The sequence below is a fragment of the Pleurodeles waltl genome, chromosome 2_1 (genome assembly GCF_031143425.1).
Source record: "Pleurodeles waltl isolate 20211129_DDA chromosome 2_1, aPleWal1.hap1.20221129, whole genome shotgun sequence".
Classification (NCBI taxonomy): domain Eukaryota; kingdom Metazoa; phylum Chordata; class Amphibia; order Caudata; family Salamandridae; genus Pleurodeles; species Pleurodeles waltl.
In genome coordinates, this window is record NC_090438.1 from 749393036 (window position 1) to 749407277 (window position 14242).

Genomic DNA, 14242 nt, shown 5'->3' on the forward strand with positions numbered 1-14242 from the left:
CTAAAAAAGTCAATCAGTCTGCCCCTGACTGAAAGCCCCTTGCTTTAAAGAAAGCAGGCAAGAAAGAAAGAAAGCAGGCGGGAAAAAAGAACGACAGACAGGAAAGAAAGAAGACAGGCAAGAAAAGAGACAGGCAACATAGAAGGCAGGCTAGAAAGAAAAAAGGTAGGCAAAAAAGACAGGTAAGAAAGAAGGAAGAAAAGGGAAAGACTGAAGGAAAGTGAAATAAAGAAGAAAGAGAGAAAAAAAAAAGGAGAGAATGAACAAAAGAGAAAGGCAGGCAAGAAAGAAAAAACGCAGTAAAGAAAAAAGACAAGAAAAGTCAAGAAATAAGCAAGGCAAGAAAAAAGGCTCAAAGGAAGAAAAGAGAACGAAAGAAGGAAAGTGAAAAAGAAAGAATAAGATAAAGAAGGAAAGGAAAAGGAGAAGAAGGTAAGAGAAGGATAAAGAGAGAAGGAAAGAGAAAGGCTGACAAGAAAGAAAGCATCAAGATAAAAAGTAAGAAATAGCGCAGGCAAGAAAGAAAGAAGTCAGGCAATAAAGAAGGGAAGAAAGAAGATTAGCAAGAAAAGTCAGGACCGAAACAGGGAAGAATGAGGAAAAGAGAAAGAAGGAAGAAAAGTGAAAGAAGAGAGGTAGAAGTTAAGGGAATCAAAGAAAGAACGAGAATGAGAGCAAGGAGGAAAGAAAGAAGGAAAAAATGAACAAAAGAGAATGAAAAAACTAAAAGACAAAAGAGAAAAATGAGAGAAGGCAAGGATGAAAGAAGGGACAAAAGATGAGATAGAAGGAAAGAGAAAGGAAAAAGTTAAAAAGAACATAATTTAATAAAGAACAGTTTTAAATGGACACATTCTGGTATACTGTTAAATGGCAACAGTAAGAAAAGCAAAACAGTTGAAAAGGAATATACTACAGTTTTGGCAGGAGATGGAACCTGATGCAGATGGAATGTGCATCAGCATATCTGGCCGTTAACACAAAGGCCTCATTAAAGTAAAAACAAAAACACTAGCACTGAAGAGAACTAGCTTGTGTGTGGATGTGCTTCTGGTGAGAGAACGCAATGCAGCCTCTCACAGTGAAGTTAACTGGTGTCTTAAGTAGGCTGACCCACTGCCCCTTGCTATATGCAGTAGTGGGCAGAAGCAAAATGTGAATGACGCAAGAATGTGAAGGGATGTCTGAAAACCCCTTTACGTAAATATATTATACAAACTTTAGTAAAATCAAAAGGACTTGGCTGATGCCACACCTAAAAAAGGCACTATCACGCAACCAATGCTGGGCTCCTTTTTTTTTTTTTTTTTAAACATTCACTTATGCTCCACACCAGCCGTGCCTGCAGTACAACATGACTAACAAACAATGGCGAAGCTCTTTTATAGGTGAGACCTATTGGCTTTGCCAATGCATGTTTCAACCTGTCTCAGAAAAAAGTGTTAATCGTGACAAGTGTTACTTTCTGTCACATCTTTATATCTCTTTTGGGGTGTTGATAAATAAGTCCCATGGTAGACAATGGAGGGTTCAAGCATCTGTTAGGCAGCCAGCCCTGAAGAACGTGTTATTTGTTAGTAAAAGTAGCTAATTTCAATCATTTCATTTACCTTTCTCTCTTCAGTATCTGTTGTGTACTCTATGTCTCCACTGAATGGCTGATACAGAAGACGTATCCAACTAGTGGCCAACAGAGTTGCAGCTAAACCCTATTGAGGTCAGCTGCCAATCAATATTGCAAGCTTTTTTCTATGAGTAGATGTGGCTCTTGAAAGTTTAGGCGAAAATTAAAGTAAGGCATGGGTGAATGACACATGATTACTAACAATGTGTTATCCAGACATCAGTAGGCCTCCTTCTTAAGCATAGCTAATATAGTGCTAAATTTCACAGGTGGATACTGGGACTGCTTTCCAAATAATTACAACCATGCAACCAAGCCATGGCTCTGCTGTTGTCACAAAGTCCCATGACTTCATTCCATTTAACTTTAATCACTGTAACACATTAAAACTTGCAGCACTACAAGAAAGCTAGATGTGGAATTTGAGCAAATTGATATTGAGGGCCTGATTATGAGTTCGGCAGACGGTTGCCAGTCTGCCGAACTTCCGAGCGGGACGTTGCTGCCATGGTGACTACCTCCCCGCTGGGCCTATTACGAGTTTTCTGCTAGGTTGGTGGGTGAAACCTGAGTTTCCGCCCGCTCACCTAGCGGGGAACAACTTTCAGCATTGTCTCTGGCTTGCAATCGAGCCAGTGGTAATGCTGTAGGATGCAGTGTTCACGGTCTGCAAAGCGGGCAGTACAGGGCCCCCCTGCTGGCCAAGGGGGCCCTGTACTGCCCATGCCAAGTGCATGGATAGTGCAGGGTCCCCCCTGGTGTCCCCTGCACCCATTTTCCCACCAGCCTTTTCATGGCTGTATTACCACCATGAAATTGCTGGTGGAGAATGAGGTCGTAATCCCCACTGCAGCGCATTCCTGGCAGTTTAGGACCGCCAGACCGCCGGGATCACTAATCCTGGCAGTGATGACAGTCCAACTAGTGACAACACCGCCATGGTCATAATGTGGCGCTTGGACTGCCCCATTGGCAGTGGTCCGACCGCCATCCCGAGTCTGGTGGTCAAGTTACCACCAGACTCGTAATGACCACCAGAATGAGCAAGAAAAGTTTTTGTTGGATACATTTGTTTTTCACAAATCTTAGGAATCATATGGTGATTCTTCCTTTAATGGACTTACAAATAATATCGTTGGCCAATGGTTTTTTTTTTTTATAAAATAGGTTTTCATAATAAATAAACATTTGGATGTGAGCTTTTGTTAAATTGTGGCCTCCAAAGTTTTTTTAAATGATTAAAATTTGAAATTTTCCATTCTATGCCTTTCATGTTGACGCTTTACATCCTTTTCCCTGGGGTTTAGATATATGCAAACTCTGCTAATTTTTGCAAAAAGTTGTTTTTTGTAAGTTGATAGACAATGCAGAAAGCGTTACAATAAGAAATCTGAAATCAAACTTAAAATTGTTCATGTTTTCTAATGCACTTTGCGATGTTCGCGCTATCAACATTCTAATCAAATTCAAAAAAAGAAACTTAATGTTCCACTCTTCATTTACAGGAGATTTGTGAGTAGTTTCATCGATTTCCCCAAGCCACTTATTGCAGTAGTAAATGGCCCAGCTGTTGGAATCTCTGTCACCTTACTGGGATTGTTCGATATTGTGTATGCTACTGACAGGGTAAGTTCTTTGAAACGTGTTACATGGTGTTTATACCCACTAAGGCCTGATGGGTGGAAGCGTTAAGGAAGTACTTAATTTATGCCAGTGTTTTCTGGTGCTCTGCACTGCCACCCTTCTTAACACCGGCACAGATTTATGGAATTACTTCACATGGTAGTGCCATCTGTTTATTTCAAACCTAAATTATCAGTGCTGTGTTTATTTAACAGTGATATATCTAGCATGTAGGTAATGCTGGTACTGGCATTCGGTTGCAGTGGCAGGGTTGTTGGTTGAGTCAGCTTTAGTGAAACCATGTGAAGTACCTTTACCCTAGCAGTAACTTTTAAAAAATCAAGCACTGTTTGAAGGCCTTTCTTTCTTCACCTAATCTGTATATGTTGGCCTGTGGCACTGAAAGGTCTGAGAGCAGATAGCACTTTTAGGAATTACAGCTTCATTCAATAAATCTATTTTCCCCTCATCTTAGGCCAGCCAAACTGACATGCGCAATTAGGGTTGGAAAAACTGCACAGACTCAAGTGCACTGTCTGAGCGGCAGACCAAGCCACTCAAACCAATTCTGACTCTGCTCTCATGCTAGGCATAGCATGAGAGCAGCACCAGGATTGTGTGTGGGGGGAGGGGGGAGTCTGTGCCAGTGTCCCAGGGACTGCTGGGACACCAGGAGAGCAGAGGAGTGAGGCGGCTGGAACTGTAAGTTTTTTTTTTTTTGTAATTTTTTTTAATTTTTATTACGATTCCCCTGTCCCCGTCTTCCCCCTCCACACCACCTCCACCCCCTTGACATGTGCAGTGGACACCGCTGTTTACGATTACTTTACAGTCTTGGTAATCTTTCAAAATTTTGCTGCCAAATTTTGGTTGCAAATCATTGATTTGCACTATAACGATTAAGCATTTGGAAGAGGCACCTGAAACATGCCCCGTTCAAATACTGAATCGGCATCCATTTGCAATCCCATTTTAAGAGTCAGAAAAACTTTTTTTTTATTCCTAAAATGGGATTAGTACGTCTTATAAAGCATTTTTATGGTTGCAAAAGTATTTGGAGCTTTTGCTACTATAAACATGCTTTGTGGCAGATGTACAGTTGTCTATTTTTCTCTCTATAAATGTAGATTCCCTCCTGCTTCTCATTTACTTCGTCTGAGTATTTTTTCATTCAAGAACTATTTAGGTTTTGAGTTGCTGCTCATATTTAATTAGGAATCCTGAGTTGTTAAATGTTCTTTGATGATTCTCCAGTTGTGTGCAAACATTGTGATAGATCGACCTTTCCTATATTAAACATATTATGGTTGTTACCATAATTTTGAGTGCTTATGACCTCCTGATTCTATGTTTTGTGTTTGAAAAAACTCCCCGTGTGGTCGGGCACTCCATCCAGCAATGAAGGAAAAACATCACAGTAAATTTACAAACCCCCTGCTATGTTGGGGTGAATAGGACCCTGTTCACAAAGGTTTTTTTCTGTGAGGAGATATGTGCCAATACTGTTTTTGGTGTGAATTAGTCCTTATTCCTAGAAATGAATCATGCTTACTAAATGGGGAAAAACTTAGTGATTCAGGAGAATGTGTAAGCATGGTTTGGAATTCAGTACTAAAGTATTTTTGGGAAGATTACAATGAAGGATGTTATGCTTTGACATCAAAATGAAGGTATTGCAGTAAAAACTACACAAGTACATATGGGTATGTTAAAAATTTATCCGCGTTTACTTGGCTATTTAGAGCCGTTAGTCCAAGGTTTCTTTTTTGTTCACCCCCAAGGCTTTTTAAATATTTAATTATATTATTATACAATGAAGAACTAGCAGAGTGACAGCACGATTATCTAACTTCCGTTGAACATCTTGCTTTACTTCAGTGTGCTCAAAGATTTGAAAAATGTCTACTTTTAAAAAGCGTGGAGAGGTTTGTGTGATTGGGTGCGGTGGGGAACGTTACCTGTCCCTGTTCTCCCAGAAGTTCAGTTGGACAAGAATCTGAAAATCGAGTTTTTAGGCGTTTTTAAAACTGCATGTAATTTCAGTTGGCTCAGAGGTATGGGTACATGGCATTCATAGTCCAGTGGTTTTTAACTTTTTGACTTCTATAGACCCCCACTTAATTATTACTGGAACATTTAAGTTGGACATTTTGATTCTTCATTTATATACACTTTATTTATTTGTTAAAATGATTTCATTTTCTAATCAGTCTTGGACCCCCTGAGAAAACTTCACAGACCCCAGTTTAAGAACTGCTGACTTAGCCTATTTACTTGGACTCCCAAGGATCTTTCTACGTATTGAATTTGTTTAATGGTCCATTGATAGATTAAATGTGCAGTGGCTGAAAGTGTGTTTTTGGTTGACGAATAAAGCGGTGGCCAGTTTGTGAAGGTTTTTTTGGCTTTCTCCTGGGTAGGCGTTGTTAACCATTCGGAGGATCTTGAGCATGATTGTAGGGGACGTCCGTTGAGCTACTTCAAAGCTGGTTTGTTGTATTTATGAAGTTTCAGGCACATTCCGGCTGTCTATTTTTGTAGTTTTTCTAACTTGTCCATTAATTTCATTGGAATCCCTGTGTAGGTGACGTTGCTGGAATCAACATGTGACAATAATAGAGCTTTTATGACCTCCAGCTAGCTGTTTATTTGGAACAATGGGAACATTTTTCAGAAGAGAGAATTGCATGTTGATGTCTTTAGCAATCGAATTGACTTGAGATATAAACGAGTGTTTAGAGACCAGGGGAGTTCCAGATCTTAGTGTCATAAAGGTCATGAACTGTTTCTGAGGCCCTTGGGCCAGATGAAGTACAGTGATTTCGCTCAGCTTTGGTAACTGAGCTGTAGTTTTTTGTTTAGTTTATGCAAAGGAAGCTCTGCTTCATCCAGTATAACACATGTTGCAGGTATAAAGTCATGTTGGCCTGATGGTCGCTCCTGGTAGCCAGCTCAGGGTGATTTGGGGTCCTTTGTGTACATTTTGAAGTTTACTTTGTACTGATTGCGGAGCTGTGCCAAGTGGCCCACATGGATACTGAAGAGTGAGAAAGGGGTAACACTTAAGGTGTGAAAAAATAGGAGCTTACACTTGTCCATTACTTACCATTGGCTGGTTTTGTGGTCACTCTTATTTTCTTGCTTCTCATCGGTGAGTGCAGCCAGTTTCACTTTCTCTTCATGTGTCTTCATCCCTTCGATGGAGCATGGACCACGTATTACTTGTTTTCTTATAGGTGCCCTTCTGCTGGTCGCATTTGTATTGAGGGGGAACAGCTATTACAACATAGTCATTACCATGTATGACTGTTATCAAGAAGCCAATACTACGCATTTCCCTTTACCACTCATGCCTTTACCACAAACATACCTTTACCACGCATGCCTTTACTACTAATTTCTTTCTAAAGGCCTGAATGGGAAAGGCATATGCTTAGTAAACGTTTCGAAGGTAAGTATTATTCTTTTTTTAATTTTGTAAAGGCATGAATGATAACGGTATATGCGTGGTAACAGTTTTACAGGTAATATATATGGGTTTTTTTTAAACAAAAAAAAAAACATGACACATAAGACCGGAGTAATCCTCGTCACACGGTGAAACATCAGGCTTATGAGGCAGAGGAAACAGTCAAAACATATGTGTGACACAAGTATACACAGTGACTGGCCACAGAGGGGAGAAGGCCCGGGGGTGTGTGCTTCCCCTCATTTGCTCTCAAGGTGAGGTCACAAAAGCTTGCCACCCAACAACAGCGCAGCATCCGCCCAAGATAGCAGCACAGTCCAAGTCCACTCGCTATTCCCTTACCCCATCCGCCAGGATGTTCCACCAATAAATCTAGCAAAGGCTGCCATATATTTAGGGGCCGGGATGTGGGTAGGCATATAGCTCACTGTTTGTGTCACAATATATTAAACTACGGATCCAGGCTTCCACCCCCGGGGCGGTCCTGGCCCCCCGTGCATAGCTATCAGCCGTTTAGCAAGCAGTTGCGCCAGAGCGGTGAACCTTCTTTTTTGTTTAGGGAGATCTGCAACATATCCCAGCAGAGTAAGTATTAAGTGTTTGTATCTATCTATCTACTTATCTATCTATTTATATATGTGTGTATGTATAGGGTTTTTAGGGGTTAAAGGGGGTATTGGTTTTTGGGTGGTAAGAGCGTTTTTAGGTTTTAGAGTGGGTATGGGTGGCAAGGGTGTTTTTAGGCTTTAGGTTGGGTATAGGGTTTTAGGTGGTAAGAGTATTTTTAAATTATAGGGTGGGTATGCGTTTTTGGGCGGTGAGGTTTTTTTTAGGTTTTAGAATGTGTGTATGAGTTTTTGAGTGGTAAGGGCTTTTTTAGGTTTTAGGGTGGATATGGGTTTATGGGTGGTAAGGGTGCTTTAGCTTTTAGGATGGGTATGGGTTTTTGGGTAGTAAGGCATTTTTAGGTTTCTGGGTTGTTATGGGGTTTTGAGTGGTAAGTAGTGTTAGACTTTTCATCCTTGGCGTGGTCTCCCTTAACTTTTTGCCTCTGTTCCCCAGGTTGTTGATGTGTGCTGGACTCTGATTTTACTGTTTTTGTTACTCTGGGCACTTTACCACTGCTAACCAGTGCTAAACTGCAAGTGCTCCTTTACAAAATGTGTATGTGATTGGTTTATCCATGATTGGCATATTTGATTTATTAGTAAGTCCCTAGTACAGTGCACTAAAGGTGCCCAGGGCCTGTAAATCAAATGCTACTAGTGGGCCTGCAGCACTGGTTGTGCCACCCACATAAGTAGCTCTGTAATCATGTCTCAGACCTGCCACTGCAGTGTCTGTGTGTGCAGTTTTAACTGTAACTTCGACTTGGCAAGTGTACCCACTTGGCAGGCCTAAACCTTCCCTTTTCTAACATGTAAGACACCCCTAAGGTAGGCCCTAGGCAGCCCCAAGGGCAGGGTGCAGTGTATGGTTAAGGTAGGACATATAATAATGTGTTTTATATGTCCTGACAGTGAAATATTGCTAAATTCGTTTTTCACTATTGCAAGGCCTGTCCCTCTCATAGGTTAACATGGGGGCTACCTTTAAATCTGATTAAAGTGTTGATTCCCTTTGGGAGCGGATGGACATGTGGAGTTTGGGGTCTCTGAGCTCACAATTTAAAAATACATCTTTTAGTAAAGTTGATTTTTAGATTGTGTGTTTGAAAATGCCACTTTTAGAAAGTAAGCATTTTCTTGCTTATACCATTTCTGTGACTCTGCCTGTTTGTGGATTCCCTGTCTGGGTCAGTTTGACAGTTGGGCTGGTTGCACCTCACACTAGACAGTGACACAAAGGGAGCTGGGGTGTAGCCTGCATATCCTGATGAGCCATCTGTGCTAGGAGGGAGGGGAGGAGTGGTCATTCACACCTGAAAGGGCTGTGCCTGCCCTCACACAATGCAGTCTCCAACCCCCTGGTGACTGTCTGGGGCCTGGCCTGGGCAAGGCAGGATTTCACATTCCAAAGAGACTTTACTTTGAAGTAGGCCTACTTCAAAGGAGAAATTGGGTATAAGAAGGGCACCCAAAACCACAGACTTTAGAAACACTTCTGGAACCAAGATGGACCTCTGCCTGGAGAAGAGCTGAATAGCTGAGGAAGAAGAGCAGCCCTGGCTGTGACTGTGCTTTGTGGAGCTATCCTGCAGTTGCTGCTTCTGCCAGAGTAAGAGGGCAAAGACTGGACTTTGTGTGCCTTCCATCTTGAGAAGAAATCTCCAAGGGCTTGATCTAGAGTTTGCCTCCTGTTTGAAGTCTCAGGGAAAGCAAAGACTTCTCTCTGCCAGCACCTGGAGTCTCTGGAGAGACTCCTACTCTGCCCTGTGGTGCCCACCCAGTTCCTGGGACCCTGAAAGGAGAAGCTGGCAGCCTAAAGACAAGAAAATCCACGCACAGAGCGCCGTGCGGGGAAAAGATTGACGCAAATCCAGTCTGCGGCTGAGAAAAACAACGTGCCGCCGGCTCCGCAGCTGAGAAACGCGACCGAAGAATCGACGCACGGAGCAGGAGAAACGACGCGCAGCATCGCTGACGGAGGCTGGGAGATCACAACCTGTGCTGCGGGATTTTCGGATCATCGTGCGGCTGCATTTTCGACTCGCGTACCGCCACGCGGAGTTATTTTTGACGCACACTCGCCCGTGCGGGGTTATTTTTGACGCGCACCAGGTACATTTTCACTCTAGCAGCGCTAGTGTGTTTTTAAAACTACTTAAAGACTCTTTTTGATTTTTAATTGATAACTTGACTTGTATATGGTGGGTTTTTGTCGTTTTGGTCTTGTTTTGTTTAGATAAATATTTCCTATTTTTCTAAACCTGTGTTGTGTCATTTTGTAGTGTTTTCATTAAGTTACTGTGTGTAATGGTACAAATACTTTACACCTAGCACTCTGAAGTTAAGCCTACTGCTCTGCCAAGCTACCAAGGGGGTAAGCAGGGGTTAGCTGAGGGTGATTCTCTTTTACCCTGACTAGAGTGAGGGTCCTTGCTTGATCAGGGGGTAACCTGACTGTCAACCAAAGACCCCATTTCTAACAAGTAGTTTTTAGGGGTTAGGGTGGGTATGGGATTTAGGATAGGGTGGGTATGGGATTTAGGGCGATAAGAGTATGTTAGGGTTAAGGGCGGGTCTGGGTTTTTGGGTGGTAAGGGCGTTTTTTAGTGTGGGTTTTTGGTGGTAAGGGTATTTTTTAGGTTTTAGGGTGGAGACAGGTTTTTGGGTGACAAGGGTATTTTTAGGTTTTAGGGTGACTATGGGTTTTTGGGTGTTAAGGGCATTTTTAGGTTTTAGGGTGGGTATGGGATTTAGAGTGCTAAGGGTATTTTTAGGGTGGGTATGGGTTTTTGGGTGATAAGGGCGCTTTTAGGTTTCAGGGTGGGCATGGTTCTTGGGTGGTATGGGTTTTTTGGGTTTAGAGTGGGTATGGGTTTTAGGGTGGTAAGGGTATTTTTAGGGTTTATGGTGGGTAGGGTTTTTGAGTGGCAAGATGAATATATGTTTTATATTTATATATATATATATATATATATATATATATATATATATGTATATATGTATATATATATATATATCCACACTTGCCTTCAATCATATATTCAGGAAGCAGCACTCCGGAGCGTGTATTCAAACTTTTATTGCTTGGACGCAACAGGAACGCGTTTCGGCATAACTGCCTTCATTGGCCTGCCGGCCGCCATCTTAATTAATTATTTATGCACTTTCGACACAATCGTCTTTTTTCTCAATATTTTCAATATTTCCCCCATAGCAGCACCACTGGCGATTTGGTGCGGAGTGACCACGCCGAAGCACAGTGATAATATATATATATATATATATATATATATATATATATATATATATATATATATATATATATATAAATATATATATATATATATATATATATATATACACACAGTGTAACACCGATTTCTTCTGGTTACCGCCCCCTTACGGGACTGGTGCAAGTCGGAGGGACGGGGTCCCACGTTAATCTGAAGTAGCACTGCTGCAAAATATTATACAAATACCAAACTCGGACTCCAGGACCAGGTTTTACAATTAAAATGTATGCCCGCTACGCGTTTCGATCACGGAGATCTTTTTCATAACTAACAGTTTGAATTGTGCACAATCACTTTTAAAAACAATACAACACACAAAATATATATATACCCACTCAAACCTGCAGTTCAAGATATCGTCTCTTACCGTTTCTGTGTTCAAAAAGTCAAATCTAGCTGGCACTTCATTCGCCCCCACTTAACCGCTGTTGCAGCCTACTTGGAGATCAGACTACACTTTTCTTCATTCAAAATCTGTCCTCAAAGCTTTCATGGAAGGACTCACACGTTATTCCACCCACGTACCACCTACCCCTGCTTAGAACCTTAACAGTGTCCTTACAAGACTCATTGGGCCCCCAACAGTTATGCTCTTTACAATTCATTTCCTGCAAGTTGGCTTTCCTTGTCACCATTACATCTTTGAGGTGCATTAGTGAATTGCAGGCCCTCATCTTTCAAATTCATAACAGAATTGTCCTCAGAACCAACCCTAGATTCTTCCCAAAGGTGGTATATCCATTCCCTCTCAACCAAACCATTGACTTACTGGTCATTTTCTTTCAGTCTGACTCTGTAGCAGAAAGGGCCCTTCACACACTTGAGAACGCATGCCCTCATGTATGTTATTGGTAGGACCAAACCTTTTTTGCAGAACTCAGACACTTTTTGTTGCTTTTGCCAAACTTCATAAATTGCATGCTCAATCTAAAGCAGGCATAGCCAGATGGATTGCCAAATGTATCCACAGCTGCTACATTAAGGCTAAAATACATTTGCCTGCCTCATCCGGATCTCATCCCACTTGGGGAAAAATGAGCCACAATTACTTTACCTGGAATATACCCATAGCTGACATTTGTAGGCAGCTACATGGTTCTCTCCAGACACATTTACCAAACAGTACTGTGGATGCCTTACCACTCTACCAAGCAACAGTTGGACAAGCTGTCTTTAGAACTCTGTTTGAGTCTTCGGCAACATCCACTGGCTAACCACCGTTTCGGAGAGTACTGCTTTACAGTTTATGCAGGGCATATGTATTTACAGCCACACATGCTACAAACAAAATATGTTACCTTCCTTGTAAGCGTCTGTTAGTTTGTGGCATGTATTGCTGTAGATTTATATGAAGCCTCCAACTCCCAAGAAGCCTTTGGTTGTTGCAGATGTACATCCTTTCATCTAAACTCTTTGTATTTAACTTCTTGCATGGTCCTCACACTTTCCTATCTAAGGCTACATATTTAAGGTCACCTGCTAGTCCAACAATAGCTAGCAGGAGCATGCAAACCATGTGAATCTACAGCACTAGTTGCACAAACACAACAGACCATGGAGGGAGAGGGAAGGAGCATGCACATGGAGAAGGTAGGGCATGGAAAATGGGACAAAGACAGCAAACGTACCAAGGAGGGCAGGTCATCATAGGCAGGACTAGCCAGTTGATTATGGAGGACTGAAAGAAGGAGGCAGAGGCAACAAGCTGACCATTCAGGGCAGGCATGCCTGAGCAGTGGCAGCACAATGGACTACAAATTTGCAGGGGCACTCACATTCAAAACGGAGGGTGGGGGGGCAGAGGCAGCAAAATGATCACGAAGGGGAGGCTAGCATCAGCAATGCACCAAGCTGATTACAGACCTGAAGAAGGAGGGGCAGTGATGCGCAGACTGGAGGACTGGGAAATGGAGGCAGGGACAGCAAGGTAAACATGGAGGGCAGGCTGGCCTAGGCAAAGGTAACACAGCGGACCACAGGGCAGGAGGGAGAAAAAGAGCAGGTGCGCACACACGCACACAGAAAGGATGGGAAAGGGCAGGGGCAGCAAGACGACCATGGAGGGCAGTCCAGCATTGGCAGCACAAAGGATCATGGAGGGCAGAAGGGAGGGATCGGCACACACAAACAGAGGATGTATGGAAGGCAGGAAGGGTTTGGGCACCAGTCTGGCCACATAGAGCCAGCCAGCATAAACAGCAGCTGTAACCTGACCAGGTAGTGCATGGGGAGGTGGCAGGAGCACGCAGACAGAGAACTGCATGCTGGGCAGGGCAGAGGCAGCCCCGTCTAGTTCAAACCCTTGCACATGTGGGGTATTGGCTGAATATATTTAAAAAACTGAAATTCACTGAAGAAAACAAGTTAAAGAGGCATTTTAGTTTGGTCATATGAATTTCTCTTTCAGAAATTCACCAAAGGTTAAAGTGACATTCTAGTTGGCGTTGAAAAGGTTGAAAAACTAAAGTTTATAAACCGAAACACCACTAACATTCACCAGTTATATAGTTCAGTGACCCAGCTTGCCTTGCTTATGACTTTAAATATTTTATCATTCATGAAATGTTACATAACATTAGTGATGTCATCATCAAATCAGTGTGACAGTTGGCTGTACGCTTTTCTTACTGGAAGGTGTTTAGTAAGATACATCTAGATGCAATTTTATAGAACCTCTGTAGTGATAATAGGTGTTACCTTTAGCAGAATGCAGAACATGAATCCCTGTAAAATCACCCACATTTAGTAGATATTATGCTTTATAAAAAATAAAAACATTGGTATTTAAGTGCATGTGAAAGTTAATGTCTCTGTAGACATCGATATCAGCAGTGTATATAAGAATACACCTACACAGGTAAATTGTTCACAAGTGTAAATTACCTTTGTGAATTGCTGCGGTAATGTCTCTGACACTAATGCAATCAGCAATTTATTAAACCTTGGATATAAAGCAAAAGGGTGTTTGATGAATATTTACCTTAATTAGATGCACCTGCTAAGTACCTCATCTGCAGTATTTTTTTAAAAACGTTATTTTCAAATTTTAGAAAACACAATACAGCAGTTAGTGGAGAATGATACACATGATATGAAGTGGATGACATGAGAAGGAGTTCCATCCACAATCCCATCACCCACTTGGTTTCTTGAGTACCCTCCAGGGTAAAACACAATTTGCCCTTCTTTCAAGCAATTTACCTTGGTGGTGTTAAGTCTGCTACCCATTCTCTCCTGAGTTTGAGTCATTCCCTGTGTGCTCATTGGTGCCTGTGCTGTCTGTTGTGTAGGTGTCGGTATCTGGGGCTAGGAGTTTTTCACATGGGTCTGCCAGTCTGAGAGGTCTTTTTTACTTTTTCATCACGCCTGCTGAGTTTCATATTAGTCTTCTCTGCTAGAGACCACTTTTGTACGTCTCTGTGCTATAGTTCGATCTCAGGCATCCTCTGGCACATCCAGGTGATAGCGACTCTACGCCTGGCTAGCACAGTGCAGTTGTAAAAGTTTGTATGCCATTTTTTGGCCCTATGGCCTTCTGACACTGCCCAGTAAACAGTTCTGCGATGTGAGTTCTAATTTGAGGTGTGTGGTTCTCATTAAGACTTCCACCACTAAGGTCCAATAG

General features: G+C 42.1%; 1 protein-coding gene across 3 annotated transcripts in view; it reads left to right on the forward strand.

The window, feature by feature from the left end:
* LOC138268128 (enoyl-CoA delta isomerase 2-like) overlaps nucleotides 1–14242 on the forward strand; it is a 231173-nt gene that overhangs the window by 150843 nt on the left and 66088 nt on the right. For all 3 annotated transcript variants that reach the window (XM_069217539.1, XM_069217548.1, XM_069217556.1), the window contains one exon: nucleotides 3130–3250. In XM_069217539.1, the coding sequence (XP_069073640.1) occupies nucleotides 3130–3250 (121 nt within the window). The remainder of the gene's footprint in view (nucleotides 1–3129; nucleotides 3251–14242) is intronic.